The sequence below is a fragment of the Anoplopoma fimbria genome, chromosome 7 (genome assembly GCF_027596085.1).
Source record: "Anoplopoma fimbria isolate UVic2021 breed Golden Eagle Sablefish chromosome 7, Afim_UVic_2022, whole genome shotgun sequence".
Taxonomy (NCBI): domain Eukaryota; kingdom Metazoa; phylum Chordata; class Actinopteri; order Perciformes; family Anoplopomatidae; genus Anoplopoma; species Anoplopoma fimbria.
Window position 1 is genome coordinate 15,552,418 of NC_072455.1, and position 22,361 is coordinate 15,574,778.

At 40.1% G+C, this 22,361-nt stretch overlaps 1 protein-coding gene across 1 annotated transcript in view; it reads right to left on the reverse strand.

The window, feature by feature from the left end:
* Positions 1 to 683: 683 nt before the first annotated feature.
* plcb3 (phospholipase C, beta 3 (phosphatidylinositol-specific)) overlaps positions 684 to 22,361 on the reverse strand; it is a 47,752-nt gene continuing 26,074 nt past the window's right edge. The window contains exons 3-34 of the mRNA XM_054601026.1: positions 21,195 to 21,263; positions 19,297 to 19,434; positions 18,761 to 18,840; positions 18,616 to 18,669; positions 18,285 to 18,357; positions 17,170 to 17,270; positions 16,797 to 16,963; positions 15,784 to 15,930; positions 15,532 to 15,689; positions 14,745 to 14,827; positions 14,124 to 14,208; positions 13,206 to 13,353; positions 11,318 to 11,419; positions 11,141 to 11,214; positions 10,958 to 11,054; positions 10,583 to 10,667; positions 10,177 to 10,301; positions 9,740 to 9,894; positions 9,489 to 9,650; positions 9,263 to 9,362; positions 8,969 to 9,073; positions 8,672 to 8,766; positions 8,325 to 8,466; positions 7,495 to 7,536; positions 7,226 to 7,335; positions 6,911 to 7,020; positions 6,561 to 6,720; positions 5,821 to 5,897; positions 5,427 to 5,516; positions 5,217 to 5,274; positions 4,763 to 4,849; positions 684 to 4,680 (exon numbers count right to left, since the gene is read on the reverse strand). Of these exons, the coding sequence (XP_054457001.1) occupies positions 4,363 to 4,680; positions 4,763 to 4,849; positions 5,217 to 5,274; positions 5,427 to 5,516; positions 5,821 to 5,897; positions 6,561 to 6,720; positions 6,911 to 7,020; positions 7,226 to 7,335; positions 7,495 to 7,536; positions 8,325 to 8,466; positions 8,672 to 8,766; positions 8,969 to 9,073; positions 9,263 to 9,362; positions 9,489 to 9,650; positions 9,740 to 9,894; positions 10,177 to 10,301; positions 10,583 to 10,667; positions 10,958 to 11,054; positions 11,141 to 11,214; positions 11,318 to 11,419; positions 13,206 to 13,353; positions 14,124 to 14,208; positions 14,745 to 14,827; positions 15,532 to 15,689; positions 15,784 to 15,930; positions 16,797 to 16,963; positions 17,170 to 17,270; positions 18,285 to 18,357; positions 18,616 to 18,669; positions 18,761 to 18,840; positions 19,297 to 19,434; positions 21,195 to 21,263 (3,597 nt within the window). The 3' untranslated portion in view covers positions 684 to 4,362. The remainder of the gene's footprint in view (positions 4,681 to 4,762; positions 4,850 to 5,216; positions 5,275 to 5,426; positions 5,517 to 5,820; positions 5,898 to 6,560; positions 6,721 to 6,910; positions 7,021 to 7,225; positions 7,336 to 7,494; positions 7,537 to 8,324; positions 8,467 to 8,671; positions 8,767 to 8,968; positions 9,074 to 9,262; positions 9,363 to 9,488; positions 9,651 to 9,739; positions 9,895 to 10,176; positions 10,302 to 10,582; positions 10,668 to 10,957; positions 11,055 to 11,140; positions 11,215 to 11,317; positions 11,420 to 13,205; positions 13,354 to 14,123; positions 14,209 to 14,744; positions 14,828 to 15,531; positions 15,690 to 15,783; positions 15,931 to 16,796; positions 16,964 to 17,169; positions 17,271 to 18,284; positions 18,358 to 18,615; positions 18,670 to 18,760; positions 18,841 to 19,296; positions 19,435 to 21,194; positions 21,264 to 22,361) is intronic.

The following is a 22,361-nucleotide window of genomic DNA, read 5'->3' on the forward strand; positions in this document are numbered from 1 at the left end:
AGAGGTAAAAACTCACACCCAGGTTCCTTTCTGTTGTGAAGGAAAAGGAGCTAAGGGCACCATAGAGTACTGACATGTCTCTCTCTCTCTCTCTCTCTCTCGTGCCAAAGCAGCACAGGCCGAATCTAAGCATGTACTGATGGAAAGAGAACTCAGGTTGGCCTTTTTAGAGTCAAGGCTTACACTGGAAGTCAATGAGGATCCTGATTCCAAATGCTGATATCCAAATATCTTGCATCCTGTATTTATGTTTTAGGGACTATTTTGGACTACTTCTTGGGAGTCTGACCCATTTTTCACAAAGCCCTACAAGAGTTATGACTCCAGGATTAACTCTGTGACTGGTAGATAGCACAATGTGTACTGTGCACATGCTAATGATTTAGCATGTTAAGTAATACTAGGTAATCAAAGATAACAAAAACCTGACATTGAATGCTGAAGACATGCACTGAAATGCTCAGTAGTTCTCTGTGGGTTCCCGACTATATGTGACCCCTTTCACATTAATGACTGTTTTACACACTAGACTATAGTAAATGACTACATAAAAAAAATCCTGTTTTTTGACATGCCATACAATTACTTTTGACAATGACATTTACATAATATACTGTGACTTTTTTCATTATACTATACTATAACTTTTTTCGACATACTATAGTATAAAAGTCATACAATTAACATAATCATTTGATCCAATGTGAAAATAAAAATATGAATTAGTGCAGCTTTAAGTCTGATATCAACAGCTGTAAAATAAAATATGGCATTTAACTTAATTTCAAGGTGTTTTGGGTATTTTTACCAGTCATGACAGTTGTCTAACTAACAATACAGTATTAAAGCATCTCATTCACATGTATTTTTATAGTAGAGTTAGAGTCTACAGATCAAAATCCTTAAGATAATTGAACTACTTCTGTTGTATTTTTCTTGCAATCATATTTTCTTTAAGAATTATATATTGAAGACCTATTTTTCTCAAATTTGGCTTCTTTCACACTTTTCCTCACATATTTGCATCTGTTGGTATGGTCCCAGATAAAAAACAGCTCAAAAACAGACACAGAAACCAGTGTAGCTTTGAAAATGTACTTGACAACTCTTTTGCGGCCACTAAACCTCATAGAAAATAAACGACTGTAGCACAAAAAGTAAAAATCACTAAAAAATGGTTGGATTGATGCCCATGTCACAGGAACCAAAGTTATTGTTTTTTTTTGACAAGCAACAAAAACAAAAAAGGGTAGAAGTGCATTTAAATAGGAAAAGAATCTCAGTTGAAATGGAGTTGTTGTAAATGGGATCAAATATAAGAATGAAAACTACTCTTCTGTGTACCTGGTAATACTGTACAAATATATATATATATAAATGAATATTTGCCACTGGAATTGGAATGGCTTGGACCACCTCAACCTTAAAAGCAGACGGCATGCAAGGAATGTATCAATATTTCTAAGCAAATAAACCATTAGATTTTTGAAGATGGGTCCCTTTTTAACCACAGTCTCCACTGCATTTAGTAAATTATCACACTGTTTACTCTGGTGTCCAAAACGAGATAGCTGAGCAAAAACATTTACATACTGTATGCAGTGTTGTACGCTGAGTGAAGGAAAAGGTTGGCAATCTTCCACTCTTAAATTCTCAGCGATTTAAAGGTCAGCGTACCCATTTCAAGAAAGTGCTGACCCTAGAAGGTGTATGTTGTTGTTGCAGTCCTAATTATGACCGACAAGATAAACTAGTTGCTTTCTTTATGGTGTCCAACCTGAAAAAGCGAAATGTTGATTTCAAAATGCTTTGAAAAGATGTACATTCTGAAATGGGGGCTTGATACATTAAACATTTACACTCTGCAAAAAAATGAATGGGTTATTTCTTCCATCTATAAAAACTTAAATAACCACAAAATAAAAAGTTGTTAAAATTCCATTTAAATAGATGATAGTTTACAATGACATTTGTGTGAGGGGGGAATAATCAGACAGACAGGCAGCCAGTGCTCATTGAAGGAGGGAGGTGGAAGAGGACAAGGCAGAAATGTCATCTAAAAACAATCTTTTCTTTGAGAAAAAGCAGAAATTATTAAAATTATTTTTTATCCCTCAACCTTCATTGACCTCTCCTGACCTCCATCCATCTGCAGCACTTGTAGTCAGTAGTAAAATTCACAAAAATCTAAACATGTACACAGAATTCATATACACAGAGTGCCAACATTTTACCCCTCAAAGTGGAAAACACAAGAAAGAAAAAAACATTGTGTTGTTTAAAATTAGAAAAAAAATAAAGTCTCCAGTAATGGACGAAAACAAAAAATGACAAAGCTTTGAAAGGGACAAAAACATAGAATACATAAAGTACCGTTTGTGCACTAGAATCCCACATTCAATATTTGGCTTGAATTGAGTATCTAACAAACTGAGGGAGCTGTGTGGAATATTCACCTTAAAATAAAGCTGTTCCTATGTCCACTGACCACTGTGGAAACAAGAGAACTACTGGTTTTCATAGCAACACATGCTAGCCCCTATCGGCAATAAGAAATAACACTATGAATTTTGAGGCTTTACTGAAATTAAGCATCATGCCGTCAACTGAGTTGTGACAGGACTTCTTTCCACATTATCTATACACTAAAACAAAAATAATTCATTCAATTTAGCATATCTACAGTGTAGCAACTAGAATGCAAAGGAATACCCTCATGTGTTTGCCTCATATGGGGATTCAGACTCCAAATACGATTGCATTTTTAAATTAAAATGTCATAGTGCGGCCTTAAGTCATCATATGAAGACTCCTACAGTGGTGTTGCTATTTAAACATAGTGTCCTTCTCTAGGCTGCAAAAGTTGCAAAGTAATTGCACCAACAAACATGGACACACACACACACACACACACACACACACACACACACACACACACACACACACACACACACACACACACACACACACACACACACACACACACACACACACACACACACACACACACACAGCAGACTCTTTCCATTTAGTAGGATAAGCAGATGTCTCATCAAGAGATTTACTTCTCCATGCACACACACAAATACCCTTGTCGAGTTTAGTAATCGGATATTTGTAAAATGTTATGTGTGTATTTGTGTGTCTTGTTTTTTTAAACGGGGTAGATTTGATGGGATGAGGATTTTAAAGTCTTTTAGTGTGCGTGTGTGTATGCAATATTATGTGTGTATAAAACTTTCATAGATGCCTCAGTAAAATACAGTGTCAGGCATGTGTGTGTGCGAAAGAGGGTGTTACATCACTAAAACCCTCCCTTCTTTACCATCACACACACACAAACAGGCACACACATACTTGTTCCTAGCCAGATGGCTGACTCCCCCCCCCCATGCAACCTTGGCTGGACTTTGATTTTGGGTTAAAGGCCAGATAATTTATACAGACCAATGACGCTGCAAATCCTGCTGAGACAGGTGTGTGAGTGAGTGTGTATAGTATGATAGGATAATCAGGCTATATGAATAGGAGGCTCAACCACCAGTTTGAAATAAACAGCTAAGGCTGCAGCACCGCTTACTGGTCACTTCTACCATTACAGCTAAAAAAATGTATCTCATGTTCTCTTTTGATACTCAATTCTGGAAAATACAGCTCTAACCAATAAGATTTCTACTTGCAAAAAAAGGAAAAGATGTGTCTTTTGACATGTAATCGTAGCACTCAGACATATATCTATTGGTTGCATTTTAAAAAGTTCTTCATGTATTTGTTGGACATGAGGCTTTATGAAGCAATCACACTGATCTAATGTTGCTACAAACAAAAGATCATTATCGGGCCAACATAATCAGTTGGCCCAAGTTATCGCTTGGGCCAACTGTATGTATGTTACAATGTTTTCCTTAACAGCTCTACGGTTTAAAGCTTTCAAAAAAAGGTGTCAATTAAGAGGTTAAAACTGTTACAAACTGAACGCTATAGCTGAAACAGTGTGAACATAAAGCTTGTTTTGTGGCGAAACCACAGCAAAGCTTACTGACCAGACGATAACTGGAAATGATGCTAAGAAAAAAGTATCAAAGTATATGACATTAAAAGCAAGACAGACAGACAAGAAAATGTAAAAAATTCAAAGTTTGGTAATGATTCTTAGGAAATCTTCCAACAAAAGTCATGATGTGCATCTGACAAAAACAGCAAAATAAAAAATTATATAGCTCTGTAGACAAGAACAAAACAGTCTGTAATTTAAAAAAAGGAATAAAATTAGTAAATATTTAATATCATTACTATCCCGCATTATAATCATTATAGACCCCACTTGAATGTATTGTATTTTACTTTTTAAAAGTTAGTATTTTAACTGAATGACATCTCCGCCTCTGACAGGACGGGAGTGGTGGACGAGGAAGTGGAATCGGCCAACGACGCAGTGCTATTGTCCATGCTCCTGTTACAGGTGCTCCGATTGGGCGTTGACGGGTAAGAGGGCGTGGAGCAGTTGGAGGGCGGGCCCGAGCCGGAGCTGGGGCTCGGGCTGCTGTGGTTGGACCAAGGGGAGAACAGGGCGTCTTTTCGGAGACCTTTGTTCTTGAGCTCCAACTGAAGGTGCTGGCAGATTTCCTCCGGTAGTCGCTGATACTCCTGATCTAGTCCTTTTTCCAACTTAGACTGGAGCTGTATGAAAAACACCAGGCAAATATAAAACAAACAATATTCAAGCACTTTTATGTTTGTGAGTCCATATGCTTTTGCTCACCAGTGGAAGTTCATCATCTACTTGTTGCAGCACCTCCCGATGCCTCAACATCAGCTTGTCTTGTCTCCTGGTCTGAGCCTCCTCCAGCTGGGGTGTGAGGAGAAGAGCGGGAAGGGAGGAAGATTTGAGAGGTGATGCCAGGGAAGTGGGAATACATATAGAAAGGAGATATGGGATGAAAAGTAGTGTGTAAGAGGGGATTTAAAGAGAACCCAGGAAAAAAAAACGAAAATATATGTATGAGGGACGGCAAAAAGATAAGGGAATATGGGATGAAGGGAAAGGAAGATAATTTGTCTGAGTAAAGTTGATGACAATGTTTTTTTTTCTGCCATTGTCATCAACTTTACTCCACTCTTGTACTCTATGTACTATAAAGTAGCTGAAAACGACCATCCTTGAGGACTGCTGCTGATAAGAATGTGTGTGCTTGTGTGTTAGTGTGGGTACTTACCCCGCGGATTAAGGAGACGGAATCTTGAATATGTTTTCTGTTGATCTCATTCAGTTCCCTACAGAGAGAGAGATAGGAAGATGAAGAGGAAAGAATGAGGATAATAAAAGTAAAAAAAAAAGGATTAAAGAAATGAGAACTGTGATTCAAAATAAGGTCCAACTGCCAAAATATCAAACAACCATCTTGAATTTCAGACAAGCATATTACGTTTCAGCCTTGTCTTTGTCACGGATCTTGGCTTCGCAGATGCTGTTTTGTCGCTTCCTGTCCAGTATCTTTTGGAGCTCTTTCTTCTCCCTGCAAACACAATTACATCCCAATATTACATATAAACCTGGAAAAATAGCAAATATTGTACAGAACTTTTACATTATTGTTAATGTTGTTAAAAAAGCTGGACGCTTGTGGCAAGTCCAACTTCCAGGAATCAAAATCACATGTTGTAAAAGGGAAAAAAAGACACTTTAAAATCAATACAACACTATGGCAGACTTAATAACACCATAATAATAACTAAAAGAAGAAAGACTCTAGCAGTGTCTTCTATGTTCTGTCCCATCTTTTCGTATTTGGCCGTGCAAGGTGAAACTACTGCACTTACTTTTCGCACGTCTCCTTGAGCTTCTTCAGCTGAGCTGCTTGGCATTCATTGGTAGTCTCCTTTAACTTCTGCTGGGCCTAAAAACACACAGCAGCAGACGACGACCTGTCAGCGAATAGCTGTGCAGATGTACAGAAGTGCCACGTTCTAAGAGGTCAGCTCGGGAAGAACTCTGTGTGTGTATATTTAAGAATTCAGTGGAGGGATACAGTGTTATTCCAAGTGTGTCACCTTGAGTATGCATAAGTGTGCAAAGTTTGGAGGAGTGATACATAGATGTGTGCATGTGTCGCCAAGTTTGGTTATGTTAAGTTTTAGTTTTTTTAAATGTATTTAAATCATGGACCAAATACAAAAATACATTAATATTAAGAAAGAGAAGAAATGCTCTGTGTACGACATTTAGCTACAAGCTCATTTTGAATTGCAGTGGCCAGGGGAAATTAAACAATGCAACACAGCGCAAATCCTAGCGTGTCCACAAGACAGACAACCTAATGAGGCACACACAACCTTCATAGGAATAAACGTAAAAAAAGTTACAAGTACCAAAATATTACATACATAGGTCATTCAAAGTTATAAAAACAGTTAGTCAAAATGTCAAATTAATTCTCAAAAGACTGATTGTTTAAAATAAAAAATTTTAACCTAACGGGAATGGGGAGCTTTTTCCATTATTTCTGACTGTAAAAGGAAAAGCAGATTGTGCAAAAGAAGAGCCTTAACTACAATCTTACCTCCTGCAGCTGTGTTTGTTGCTTCTCTCTCTCCAGTTTGAAAAGCTCTTGTCGGAGATTCAGCAGTTCTTGCATCTGCCATTCCCTCAGCTGGACCGTCTGCTTCTCAAGCTCCTGATCCAACGCTGTCAGCTCACGCTGCACCGGCTCATGGGGCTCGCTGAACATACACAACGAGGTCAGGTCAAGTCAGCCAGTTTACTTCCATTTATCTATCTTTACATCATCAATCTATCAAGACATTTTATTGTATGCTTTCCTCCTTCCCTCCATCATGTACAGGTACTTCTTGAGATTTACTCCACTGTTCTCCCTTTATACACCCCATAAATCCATCCATCTATCCCTACTTTCTCTTGATGCTACGTTTGAGGTTCTTCTCAATCTGACTGCGTCTCCTCTCTGTGTCAGATTTAAGCTGGCAACTCCGACTCTTCTGCTCCTTACTCATATTCCACACCTGCAAAACACACACAAGCAAAATGTAGATAAGCTGTTTTGCCTTGCATTAGCAAAAAAAAGTGAGTTTTGCCAACATAGTGGACTTTGCACATCCAGTTTCTATGCAGAGCTGAAAAATTCCAACAAGTGGAGTGAAAAAGTGAATATATATGGATGAAAATATGAATGTTTCAATTCTGTTAAGCATCTGTCTGTGAGTGTACCTTCTTGAGGTGTTTCTTACGCATCTCTTTGACTTCTTTGCTCTGTTTCTTTAGCAGCTTCTGATAGCCCTTTTGCTGCTTCAACTCCTCAATGGACTGGGCCTGGACGTCTGAGAAACAAACAGAATGATAAAGTTATGGCCAATCGTCATATCATTCAGTGTAAATCTTGCTAGCCACTAGGCAGCTTGTCTCACTTAAGCTCTATGTGACAGACAAACTATTTCACAAGTTTCTGTGTGAGAATGAATGTGCTGGAGTGACCTTACCTGCCAGAACAGTGGCAATGAGGTCTTCTTTTGGACTTTGAGCTACACACACAAACACACGTGCGTGATCACAAACACAAAAGAAACAGGAGGAGAAGCACACAGACAGTATGTGTGAAATGGATTATGGGAAAAGCAATCAGACACAAACAGAACAGTGTGCATGGCTTTAGTTTAAGTTTATATTTATATTAATCTTGAGAATAACAATATTTCTCATAAATGCAGGAAATTGCTAGTAAAATTTCACTTTGGATTTTCTAAAAACGGTACATTTTCATAAAAGCTTTAAATTTAAATTCATGGAAAGTTGAAAATGAGAAAGATGCATGTTTTTTACAACACACTGGGGGAAAAAGTAAAGTAAAAATTCTTGTAAATCGACTACAATGAATATTTGTGCAGTGAAGACACATGGACATATTACGTTAGCTAACGTTATAATATACACCTCCATGCAGCAGGCTGATGCAAATACACATGAGAGGTAGGCAGACTAAGCGTGTATCAACTTTTAGACTGCTAAACTTGCTCCATAACCAAAACTCCCAACCCCCCCATCCTAATGCAGGTGCAGGGAGCTGATTTTCTTCGCTGTCAGAGTAAATGGACTGGTATAATGGATAACATAAAGAATCTTATGCAATAAGTACTTAAAAAAAAATCATGGTGGTAAATTTAGTGCATCAATCATTGAAAGTGATATCAGTGAATGTTACATTAGCATAACTACCTTTCACACGTGCAGATAAATGACAGGTGTGTGTATTTGCATGTGTTACACGTAGACATTGAGACAACATGTTAGTATGATTTAGAGAGGTCTCTACCCGGTGCAGGTAATTTGATGATGTCAGGGGTTTCTTCCCAGGTGCAAGGGGGGAGAGTGTGGGAGGGGGAGGGGAGTCGACCTCCTGGAATGATGTCACTCTCCCTCTTGGTCTCTCCCTCTTTGGGCTGGTTGGGGACATGCTGGACAAAAGCAACAGGAAGATGAGTTGAGATTTCACAATCTGTAGGCCTATCACACAGTTTATACTCACTACTGACTAACTGGGATACAGACATTTTATAAAATGAAGGGGGAATGTTTGAGTCCTCATGTTCTGACCTCCCTGCAAAGGTTCTTGGGTTTTTTTTGTTTGTTGTTAATGTTCAACACACAGAGGTGTCTTACCTCACTGTTGTCCTCTATGAGAGCAGCCAGCTGTGTCTCTCTCTTATGCAACTGACTGATGTGCTTAATGGGGTTGGTCAGAGCCTCTGCATACTCTGCATGAGAATACACACACACGCACACACAAAAACAAGACAAAGGGTGCCTTAAGGTCATAAATAACCATAAGATCACATATTCTGGACCAGTGGCAAATTTGTTTCAAGTCAAGTCACAAGTCTTGAAGCAAATTCCAAGTCAAGGTGGTTGATTAACCTTAAAATCGCTAATTTAATTTGGTTTCCAGTGTGTTCTTACCCTGGTGTTCATTAGGGATGTAGTCCTGAGCTTCAGTGTAAACCAGCAGAGAGGGCAGGAGGAGGGGCTGGTTCAGCTCATTCTTTAGGTTGATGTAGTGGTAGCCTAGATGGAAGGAAGAAGGGAAGAGAGAAACAAATACATAAATCACAACTGTCCATTGGTGTTGACAGTGAAATGTACAGCAGTCTTGATGAATGATGTTTTAACTAAATGTTTGGTACAACCAGACTTAACTCTAAATGCTTGACAGTGAAAGAGTGTGTTTATGTGTGTTTGTGCGTGTGTACTGACCGGGTCTAATGGCCGACACAGGGAGGATCCGGTGTCCAATAAACTTGCCGTTTTCTTCAAACACCGCTATCCTCAGAGAGGCCAGCGTGGGCAGGACCACCTGGAGAGAGAGGGGGGCGTTGATGCCATGGGAGAAGTTTAGAGAGCATTTAAGAGTAAACAAAACGACAGACAATGAAGGGAGAGGGAAAAATGTGAAAGACATCAAAAATCCTGGTTTGTGCACCTTATTAAACACAAACATTTCATCGTCCCACACGGGGTCCAGCGAGTTCCCATTGGATGTTTTGGTTCTGTACTTCCTCTTCGTATCAGCAGGAAGTCCAAATATGTCCACTTCCACGTACACGCCCACCTTTTTATCGATCAGAAACTGGCCGGAGATAATCTGGTGGATGTTAAATTAAACATGTTTATAATAACAACTATTACAAAGAACTTTAATATCCAAAGGATGACACTTTTGTTTCCCCTTACCCTTATTTTGACAGTATTGGCGACTATACCATCCACTATGTTTTCTGTAAAAGGGTCAAAGTGCTTGTCCGTCCTCCTCATGAACTCAGGTTTCAGCAGGTAGCCGCTGTGGCCGTTGTACTCAAACACACCCATGTTCAGCTGCATAGGGAGGTCTGGTAGAGAGGAATGGAGAGATGAGGAAGGGAAAAGGCAGAAAGAGGGATGAGAGAGAGCAAAAAAAGTTAGGAAGATAAAGGTTGAGATGCTTTAACTTGATGTTCCTGACATGGGAATTATTTATAAGGCTGAAGAGACACAGTATCTACCAGTTACAAAAAGCAAAACTTTAAATTCTTAATAACCTTATTTATGTTTCTTGGGCCTGTGGATGCTTTGTACTTTATAGGCCTAGCTTACATGCCCAAATTCAGGCCATCTGAAATAACCACACTCACCGAGGGTCTGGAAGTTTAGCGCCACCATCTGGCAGCCGACATTCCAGAAGAGCTGAGGCATGTAGTTGGAGCTGTCCACCCTTGTTCCTTTAGGGTAGATTCGGCTCAGCTGATTCTTATTGTACCTGGAGGAGTGCTGTTAAGAGCCAAACCCTGTAAATGTGGCCAATGTGTGCACTGACTATTTGTGAAATGCTGCACACTGTAGCAGATTAAAAGGTCAAATATTACTTTTGACATGTTTTAAAGTGAAAACTAGGCTTTGAAAACTTTTCTTTGCTCACTACTTTCCATCATCTTGAGTTTTTAACACTAAAGAGGCATTTAAACACAAAGGATTATGCACATACACATTAACCAATTCCTCAAAAGGAGTTTTCAAGGAATGACAAGCTTTCAGGGATACTCGACAAACTCGATGGGGGAGCTCTTCAGGGTGTCCATGCCTTTTGTTTCCACCAGCGAAGACATTTCAAAGAACTTCCTCCTCTCTGGTGGACAGATAAAGAGCGAAATAAGAGAAAGAACTCACAGGTACAAAAATTGATTTAGATAATCTATGCGCGACATGTCCGTATGACAAGGCTGATCATTAACCACAAATGAGTACACACAGCCCGACCGTCTGCCTAATGAGCTACAGAGGAGAGATGCTCAGAACTAACGAGGCTTGCCAACCCCCCCTCACACACACACTCTTTTTTTTTTTCACTTCACATCTTCCCCGTACCAAAAAGTGAGGACATCTTCCTGTGTCCTTATCACTCACACGCACACTTACTGTTTGCCACCTCGAAGCTCTTGAATTTGACAGGCTCGATGTAGTTGACGAGAGTCGACATCTCCTCTGTGGCGTTCACCTCACTGCTGGCGGTACCCTGCGGGGGGCAGATAGCACTAATCCATCAATCAGCCCATCAGCCAGTCAAACACGCCGTCAGCCTTGTTCTTGATGGCCTCTTACCTCGTCAGAGTTTGGCTTCTTCAGCTCAGTTGTCGGTTCGTCCTCCTCGTCCTCCTCGCTTTCTCCCTCACCTCCTGAGCAATGTTATAAATATACATTATGCAAAAACCTAGTGTGCGCCACAATGGCCGACTTTATAATCCATATGTCCATCTATTCTTCTCTTCCATAACTCACCAATGGATTTGCGAGGCTCAGAGTCTTTGACCAGCCGCTCAGCCAGCTTTTCCTCCCCATTTGAAAGGAGCTGGTTTCCCTCGCTGTCGTTCTGAGGGCAACCTACACAAAATCATAGTGTTAACGTCTATGTGCAACTCATCTACATTAATGGTATATAATAACCTCGTTTTAGCATGTACAGCGGGTAAAATAAGTATTGAACACGTCACCATTTTTCTCAGTAAATATATTTCTAAAGGTGCTATTGACATGACATTTTCATGTCAATAGTAATCCATACATACAAAGAAAACCAAACAAATAAGTTCAGAAATTAAGTTATGTGTAATAAAATGGAATGACACAGGGAAAAAGTAATGAACACATGAAAAAATCGAGGTGCCCAAAAGGCATGGAAAGCCAAGACACCAGCTGAAATCTGTCAGTAATTAGAAAGCAATCCTGCCCCTTGTCAGTGCAAATGAATATCAGCTGGTTCAGTCCCAACTGATGGCCTATAAAAAGGTGTCTCATTACCAAGGTGTCACACAAGAAACATCTCATGATGGGTAAAAGCAAAGAGCTTATTGTTGCAAAACATACTGATGGCATTGGTTACAGAAGGATTTCTAAACTTCTGAATATTCCAGTGAGCACTGTTGGGGCCATAATCCGGAAGTGGAAAGAACATAATTTCACCATAAACCGGCCACGACCAGGTGCTCCTCGCAAGATTTCTGACAGAGGAGTGAAAATAATTATCAGAAGAGTTGTCCAAGAGCCAAGGGCCACTTGTGGAGAGCTTCAGAAAGACCTGGAATTAGCAGGTACAATTGTTTCAAAGAAAACAATAAGTAATGCACTCAACTGCCGTGGCCTGTATGCACACTCACCACGCAAGACTCCATTGCTGAAGAAAAAGCATGTTGAAGCTCGTTTAAAGTTTGCTGCACAACATTTAGACAAGCCTGTGAAATACTGGGAGAATATAGTCTGGTCAGATGAGACCAAAATTGAACTCTTTGGATGCCATAATACACACCATGTTTGGAGGTCAAATGGCACTGCACAGCACCCCAAAAACACCATACCAACAGTGAAGTTTGGAGGTGGGAACATCATGGTGTGGGGCTGTTTTTCAGCATACGGCACTGGCAAACTTCATATAATTGAAGGAAGGATGAATGGAAAAATGTACCGAGACATTCTTGATAAAAATCTGCTGCCATCTACCAGGATGATGAAAATGAAACGAGGGTGGACATTTCAGCAAGACAATGATCCCAAACACACAGACAATAGAATGGCCCAGCCAATCCCCTGACTTGAATCCAATAGAAAATCTATTGAAAGAACTAAAGATCAGAGTTCATAGAAGAGGCCCACGGAACCTTCAAGATTTGAAGAGTTTGTGTGGAAGAATGGGCCAAAATCACACCTGAGCAATGCATACAACTAGTTTCTCCATACAGGAGGCGTCTTGAAGCCGTCATTACCAACAAAGGCTTTTGTACGAAGTATTAAATAAATTTCACTAAGCGTGTTCAATACTTTTTCCCTGTGTCATTCCATTTTATTACACATAACTTAGTTTCTGAACTTATTTGTTTTGTTTTCTTTGTATGTATGAATTACTTGGATTGTTGCCGACATCTGGTGAACATTTCATGTCAATAGCACCTTTAGAAATGTATTTACTGAGAAAAATGGTGACGTGTTCAATACTTATTTTACACGCTGTATGTGGTAGGCCCATTGTTGTTTCAAGTTATGTGCGATCATGGGCCAAGACAGTCCAGGTTTGATTCCTCCAAACACTCGTTATAGTGCTTAAATGCAATCGAAACCTACTGATTCTCGGCCCTACATGCCACTGAAAGAGATGCAGGTAGTTGCATGAACTCACCGTTGTTGGGTGACGAATGCTCCTCCAGCTCTCTGCGTCTTATGCTGCCACTACTCGAGGGTCGGTGGTGTTGGTGCTTCTTCTTGTTTTTGATTAGAATCTTACCCAGCAACTCCTGCGGAGAAGGGAGGGCCTGACCGGGGACCAGCTAAAGACAAAGAACATACACACGAGTTAACTCAGTTGAAATTGAACATTTGGAAAAAGGACAAGTTAAGTTAAGATAATCGCCACATTCAATGTTACAATGTCACAGAAGTCACAGGGAAGCCTTTAAAACAGCCTTCAAATCATTCTAAATCATCAACACATACTCTCCATTACTTTGGTTGAAAAATACCATCATTTTATGTTTTAACCTGTTGTGCGTTTAAACACATGAAGAAATGGTTTTAAGTTTTTGCCATTGCATATATTTCTTGAGAGTATGCAGCTCCAAACCAGTAAAACTTTATTGGATTCATATGCACTTTAACTGCAAATGCTCTTTAACTTTGTAAGACAGTTAAGTACAAGTATACAATAATGCATAACTCATGTTATTGCAAATACCAATGTGGGCCTCGTTCATAAGCAGAAATATGGTAAATAATAACACAAAATGTCTGTATGATCAAATCTGGTTCTGTGACCCTTGGTCTGAGAACTGAAATGAAAGTTGTGAACACAGAGAGGATATTGTTAATTTCTCCAGTGAGACATCACTCAAGATAGTTTAAGACTAAAACTGACCTTAAAATCATTTTCTAAATGAGTATCAAATGGTGTGTGTGTGTGTGTGTGTGTGTGTGTGTGTGTGTGTGTGTGTGTGTGTGTGTGTGTGTGTGTGTTGTGTGTGTGTGTGTGTGTGTGTGTGTGTGTGTGTGTGTGTGTGTGTGTGTGTGTGTGTGTGTGTGTGTGTGTGAAGATCTTTCTTACCGGATATTTCTCTAGTGGTTCAATGAGCAGGGCGTCTCCAAAGATGGTCCTGCAGTATTCTGCCATTTTGGCCTGCTGCTTGGCCCTGACAGAACAAGAGACACAGGTTAGTTTTCTGGTTTACTTTAACCCGCCACACTGGGACAGGGCCCTTAAGGTCCAGAACGGACAAACCAAACACTGGCTCTAGCGGGAGCCTCTCATGTTTTTCTGTTACCTGAAGGCCACCGTAGCTCTATGATACGATTGTGAAAATGCAGTAATGTGATCAGCTCAGGGGAAAAACCATAGCACTGCTAGCCACCATCAGAATATCTTTGCTCCTTAAGAAGGCAAGGCAAAGGTCCTAAAAGATAACATGGCGTAACCCTGGTTGTGCACTGGGCTGCTCATGTTACCACAGTCTAGGAGATAAGGGTTGACCGGAGGGGTACTGAGTTGGTTGCAATCTGCAACCTCACTGCTACTAAATACTACACACTGCACCTTTAAATCAAAACATTTAGTTTGGTAATAAATACATCAAACTAACTGCAAACCAAAATACATGGAGCTGAGACAAACTGGATGATCTGAATCCATGTGCTAATAAACACACTCATGCAGACTGATAACACTTACGAATCTACGTGGTTTTCAAAGGACAGGATGAGGGGGTACGGCGAGGTCTTGAAAGCACTTTCCGCTATCGCTTCAATCACCTCCTACAGTCAGGGGAAGAATGAGAACATTAAAAGGTGTCTATTGAATAAAATGACTAAGGAAATGGTGAAATACACATTTCCTCTGATTGTAAGGCGTTTCATGATGGCTCATGAGTATAAAATGAAAAGTTATTTATTTTAAAAGCACAGCAGAACTTTGCCTTCATCATTAAGTTGGAAAGCAGAGACAAGCTTCTTATGAAAGAGGCTAAAACATTTTATGGCACTAAAATGTCTTCGGTTTGTTCAAATTGCCTGTGGTTGCTGCCTCCATATTCAGCATTTCTGAATCCACTGCACAAAGAATTTGCTGACCAGACCGCACAAATGCACCAAGGTTAAGAGGTCCACTCACCAAGATCCCTTAATAATTTCTATATTTTTAACAGCCAAAGGAGAAACAGCGTCTCAGCTTGTCAGGGCTTTATAACATGTACTTAAAAGTCAATAAACTATCAAGTCAATTTACATAGTGGACCTCTTAATCTTAATGCTTCCATAAACATGAAAATACTCCACTTCTTTTGTGTCGATGTAAAAACTTTGGCAGTTTATTGCATCACTTTTATATGGTGCCAGTCATATATAGAGTGAAAAAACAGACATTTATGTAAGGGAAAAACTCTGTGAAAATGTTGCACAGATAATATTATATATTAATAATAATGCTGGGCAATTGAATGCCACAAAGCACTGAATACCACCTTAAAGGGGATCTCAGTGGTCATGGTGAACCCGTGGGTGATGTAGGGCTCCTCGTCTTGAGGCCGGCCCTTCCAGCAGTCCAGCTCTACACAGCGACAGCCGGTCAGCAGCACCTGCCTGTATATTTCCACTGACGACAGACCGGTCAGCTGACCCACTGAGGGCAGACAGACAGAGGGAGGGAAAGATGGTTTTAGATCCAATAGATGAACTATAAAGCTAGATGTCAAAATGTAAGAGTGTACTTTCACCTGTGAGGTATGTGTTGTGTGAGGAATTGATAAAGTAGTGAGACAGTGGTTGGTTCATGTCGTCGATGATATCCAGTCTCTCTGGAGGCACGATGCTGTTTTCCTCTCCTTCCAGATACCGACTGAAAGCCTGCAAACTGATCTGGTCTGCATGAGAGAGAGAGAGAGCGGGAGAGAGATAAGGATGGGACGTGTTTACAGACTATAAAAAAAGGTCAAACTTGTTTTTGACAGTGAGACCAGCATCCATCTGCTCATGGCAAGGACTGGAAGTTACTATACTAAATTTACGTCATGTGCTCTAGCAGTAAACGGGCCAAAAGAGCAAAAGGCTGTTTTCGGACGTCAACCATCTGAGCACTGTGGGCTGGATAGTGGATCATCTTACATATTTTGGCTTAACGGTGTCCTAGCCAGGCTCTGTTTGTTCCCCACTTGTGAACAGTTTTTCCACAACAAAACATGTGGAGGATATTTCATCCAATTCACAAATGATTCCCACATTCTGGTTGTTTTACTGAAGGGAAAGAGATATGGGTTTGGTGAGTACATGGTCAAGGATTTTAGAAGTGGACAACCTTCTTCAATAAAACACCAGGAAACCAATCATACCTATAAATCTATAATTATCAGACTGTTGCAGCAGCTGATAAACCTTGCTTTAGGATAAACAGATACAATCTACGACAGGATACAGCTGCACGTACACGGACCTCTTGTTATCTAGCGAAAAAATATTATATCATGTGACTACATTTTTGTGCACTTTTCTTTTTTGATTCAGCAGCTTGAAAAGATCAGTGTATCCTGGTCACTTTCTTGTATGATCATTGGGGAGCACACCAAAAGGCAAAAAAAAAACAGGGACTGATTTATATTTGCTGCGATGATTCACTGCATTATTTCTATTTAAGAAATATGGATAGCATGTTTTAAGCTGCTCTGGATATTAGCATCTAAATGTCTGGAATGTGAAAAGAAGAAGAAAAAAAACCACACTCAAAGCTACTAACCTCTCTCCAGCTGGCTGGCGTTGGTCTCATATTTCTCCATGGTCTGTCGGACCTGTTCCCTCTTCAGCGGGGGGTACAGCACCTCGTTCAGTCTGGAGTCTCGCTGCCGGCGGTTCATGAAGTCCATCAACTGGTCCAAAGAGATGAATGGCTTCCTCTTGGAGCCACTGGAGCAAAGAGAAAAATGTACTGAAAAGAATGTGTATGGTCACACAGAAGCAACAGGTTGTGAACATTACTAGGAACTCATAAGATATAACTAGAGTATAATTACTAAAGGATTTAGGGTGAGGGTTGTACCTGTGTTATGGCAAAAGGGAATTAACATAATAGAAAATCACAGTTTATCAAAGTGTAATCATGTGTCACAAACCTTTCCTCAAAGATGCTTTGTATCTCGGGCCGGAGACAGAGGCTGTCGAGAAACTTCTGGAAGGCATCCCACGTGAAATCATCTGGCTTTATTCCCTCAGACTGAAAGAGAACAGAGAGGATTGTGTTGAAAGATATGGAGGGAAATAAAAAAAGAGAAAGAATGGACACTTATTCCAAACTATGAAGCATTGTGAATTATGCAGACTGAAGATAAATGCCCTTTTTGTCACACCAAATAACATTAATGACACTATCAGCTGTAGATCAAATTCTCCTCAGTCCTCTCCCACTATGTGTGATCTCCTATTTAACCAGCAGGAGGCACCAGAGTACAACAATACTAAGAGAAATGCTGACAGTGCAGTTTGCACAATCTGGTCCCTTATGCAAAAAATAAATGTCTTGTGACTCCAAACTGATTTTAGAGAAAGATTGCACTGACTAAAAACACACAGGAAACCTTGTTTTACCTACCAAACCACAAGTCTGTGGTACCTTACACTGCAGATACAAGCAAACACTCTGGACTCATGTTTGAATGAATGAAGGAAGCCAGGATTCATTTCTAGAAAGCCACTTTTAAGACTTCTATAGAAAAACAACTCTATATCTCGTTTTTATGCAACCTCAATGGCAACAGGCAGATTTGAAATGAATGGCTTAACATTTGGGGAAATATGCTTATTTGTTTACTTGCTGAAAGTTTTATGATAAGACTGACACAACTCTCATGACTGTATGGTAAATATGAGGGCACCTGCCAGCAAACGGTTAGCTTAGCTTAGCACGAACTGGAAACGGGGGTCAAACAGCTAGCGTTTCTCTGTAAAAAAAAAAATCCACCTACCAGCATTTTTTAAGCTCAAACAAAAGCTGTAAAAAAATCTTAAAGACTTGTGACTCTTGCTGACAGTTCATTCGATCATATGTCATCATGTGTCATCATGTGTCATATTTCATGGCTACTCTCCTATAGGCCTGCAGCCTTTTTTTTGCCTTCCTTACATTGCAAAGGCATGCAAAGAATGCAACACCACATCTGAATCTCATGTGTGAACCGAAACACACATGCATATCTTAGCCCTGTGGTCAGTGATTGCTTTTGCCGATTACCCGGTTATTGACGAGGCCACACTGCTCCAGAGTTGTCTCCACTCTCTTTTTATCTGAAAACATCTTGAGAATACTGAAAGAAACAGACAGAGTTTGGAGAGATTCAAAATTCAAATTCACATGTAACAGAAAAATCTAACAATCAACAGTCTTAAAGGATTATATTAATATGAGTGACAGGGCTGACCAAAAAACAGTGAGAAGAGACAATGAGGAGTTGAACTAAAGAGGAGAGAAAGTGGAAGAGAGACAGAGAAGAGGAAAGGAAAGAAGAAGTGGAGTGCACTGGTGTTTAACATTCTTAAAAAAAGTTTAAAAAGTGGTTTCTCACTTCTTGACAGGAATTTTCCCATCCTGATTCACCTGCAGCTTTAATTTAGTGTACCTGCAACAGACAGAGAGAGAGAGAGAGGTTTTTAAAAAAACAAAGATCTACAGTTCGCTTATGTCAAGATAAGACAAACACAGCTTCTTACGCTTTGAGGAGGAAGGTGTGCCGTGATGCATTCTGGGAAAGTATGTTTGTGGCCAGAGTGAACAGCTCATCTGTCCATATCTGGAAACACACAGGCACAAGGTGATAAAACAGGGTTGTTTGACTGTTCGTCTGATGTCAAAACTAAGGGAAATGGTTTCTATATACAACACAGACACACACACACACACACACACAGACACAGACACACACAGACACACACACACACACACACACACACACACACACACACACACACACACACACACACACACACACACACACACACACACACACAAATCCCGCTTTACAACTCCTAAACATGCACATGCCTGTATGTCAACATCGTAAAGTGAGTAATCAGCATATGGCCTGAGGAAAGAAAGAAACAAGAAGAGGGGGGTTAAGGAGGGATGACAGAGATATGACTGGAAGGAAGGAAGGAAGGAAGGACGGAAGGAGGGGAGAAATATTTAAGGCAATTAGAAGTAAGTGAGTAGGATATGGGAAGGTGGTGGCACCGGTTTCCATGGTTACCTTGGCTGCATCTTTTTGCATAGCCTGGAAGTTGAGGAAGGAGATGTTGACCAGGTCGTTGCCATGGACGATGGTTACCAGCTTCCCTTCAACGTTCTCACCCTCACCGAAGCCCAGCACGTCCCGCAGCTTCGGGTCCTGACACACAAACACAAACACACACACGTTTATATATTTATACTCTTTCAGACATTGAATGTGAACATGACACACACATAATATATTGACCACAACACTGGTTGGACTTCTGAATAAGATCTCTACATCCTTCCCGCTCGTTGCCCAGCTCTCTGCCTCCCGGGAACAGTAAATGTGATCCATGTGGTGTAGCACTCTGATCTAATTAACCAAACGACTCTTTCCTCCTTTTTAGACCACTCTTTCTCCACCACCAACTCCCTCTAACGCTCAATGTCTCTCCATCAATTATGCATTATCTCCATCACTCACTCTCTCTTGTGTCTCTCTTTCATTTCAATTAAATTAATTAACTTGAAAGACTGTTTAACAAGAAAAAATACAGCCAAGGCAGAGCACAAAATGTGCATTGCAATTAAGCAGCAACCGATACTTTAAAAGGATCAGTACACTCAAATTAGGAAAACTAAACATTAGCGTCCATGTGACTAAAGATAAGACACAGACCTCACTATTAATGGGTTTCTTTGGAACCCCCTACATACCAAAGAAATTGTCCACTTTTGACAGTGTGTTCTGTTGATTTTCCAGAGCAACAACATTGCTTCTGGATATAAATATTGTTACAATTTTAAACCTGCAATATTAGATGTTTGGGCCAACAATAGAACATCTAAATATTATCATCCTATGAAGTTGATATGGCAAACTTGGTAACAAACTGTTGCTTATTAACATTCAGCAGATAAGGAGCTACAGTAGCTTTCATTTAATACATTAATTTACTCATTAATTAATTAATTCTGGCCACCTAATGAATGTCAGTCTAATAATCACCAACTCCTAAGGGAAGTATCTCCCTCTTTAGCTGCTAAATGCTCCACTACGTTCACCATCTAGCCGCTAACATTGTGTGTCTGCTGTTTAGTGCTAGGCAAGAAGTGTATAGTTACTACAACCTCTATCAGGGCAAAATCTGGGCAAACCAAACCAAACCTATCTGCATAGCTAGATGGTATCTGGGAAAAGTGAGAAGATAGGTCTTTTTGTAATGTGGTTGAACTGGCCCTTTAAGCATTTAAATCACTGGTGATTTTTTTTCATCTTGCCTTTCCTGAACACCACATTTTGACATTGATCAGCAGTATCAAAGGCACATTTCATTACCATATAACCCTAAAATACATGAAATTCACTCATTACACAACACACAACTAAATGCCACCCTTTAAATGTTGCTGATCATGCAGTTTTTCTGACATAACGGCTAAGGCTTTTTTCAGACCAAATTTCACTGTCTATTGCTTTGATTACAGATTGTAGGTAGAGTAATAATGTAACATGCTGCTATATATTGACCGAAGCTTACTGTTTTTTTTTTTTTTTTACCAATTTGACCCAAAAGCCTGAACTATACCAACAAGTCCATATTCATTTCAACTACTAATACGCTGCTTTATCCAACGGCCAGATCTACGCTCTTACACAACGACTTCCTCGCCAACAGTCACAGGTTATATCACTTCCTGTCTGACGGCCCATCTGTCAGCAGGCTCATTAGCACTCTCTCACCTTTGAGCCATCAGCTGAGAGAGGAAGCACGCACATACAGAGAACACACGCACACACACACATCTTTTGGTGACAGTCACACTTGAGCATCACATTTCTGGTAAGAGGACAAAGTTATCAACAGCAGGAGGTGACAGCTTCTTTCTCTGTCACAAAGACACTTACACACACACACACGCATTACTAACCTTTGGTTGTTTGGCGTATTTCCCTGTCCTGGTGTCCCTGATGGTGTTGATGTCCAGAATCTCCACCTCCTAAAAGACAGAGAGGTGTCAGACAATCACTTGATGAGTAGAAGAGTGTGTGCAGGACAGGGAATCAATATTTGCAAATCAGGGAAAGGGGAAACAGAGAGATTAGTTTTAATACGGTGAAGAAATCGGGGTTCATCTCCTTTTATACATTTACACACACTTATATTTTTGCCACACTAGCCGTGTTGTCTGTTGGTCTGCTCACCACTTTGGTCCGGACTGAAACATCTCACCAACCATGGGATGGTTTGCCACAAAATGTTCTATTGACAGTAATTGTTCCTCGACAATGTGCTCTACTGACATCGGTGATTCTTTTAGGAGGTTTTAAGTGAACTCTCTCAAAAACAGTAGACTGGATGGCAATGACATTTGGTACAGACTTTCATGTCCTCTTCAGGAAGAACTGCAATCATTTTGGTCAAATTTCCATCAACCACTGGCGCTATATGGACATTCCCATCAGGATTAGCTTTACTTTACTAATTAACTATTTAGCTAATGTTAGCATGCTATCACATTAAACTAAGATGAGGAACATAGCCAACATGATGTTAGCATTTAGCTCAAAGCACCGCTATGTCTTTGTACAGAGCCACCAGCATTGCTGTAGACTCTCAGTCTACTACAGTATATTCTATTTGTGTGAGATGGATGGATGGAGTTGTTAGCAGTTTCCTACAGATTAAATTTAAAATAATCAATGTAACTTTTACAAAAGAAAGTCAAGGATAAATGTTTTTTAACTGTTAAAAGGTGCATTTATGTTTACCCACCATGATGGCATGACAGTTCACTTTCATATCCATATCTTTCTATGTTTACAAGTAATGTAAGAAGCTGTAAGCAGAAACACTGATGGAACAAAATTGTGTTTCTGGTATGTTTATGCTCAGTCTCGCATTTCTCCTCCTTCCATTAAATTCATTTTTATCCATCCTTATCAGATTCCCCTGCTTCTCTAGACATAAAACACGACCAGTGACATATAAACTTTGTATTAGTGTGTTTGTGTGAGACGGTGTAAAACACAGAGACTGAACTTTTGAAGAACTCTGCACACACACACCCACAGATATCTTGGACATATCTTTGGAA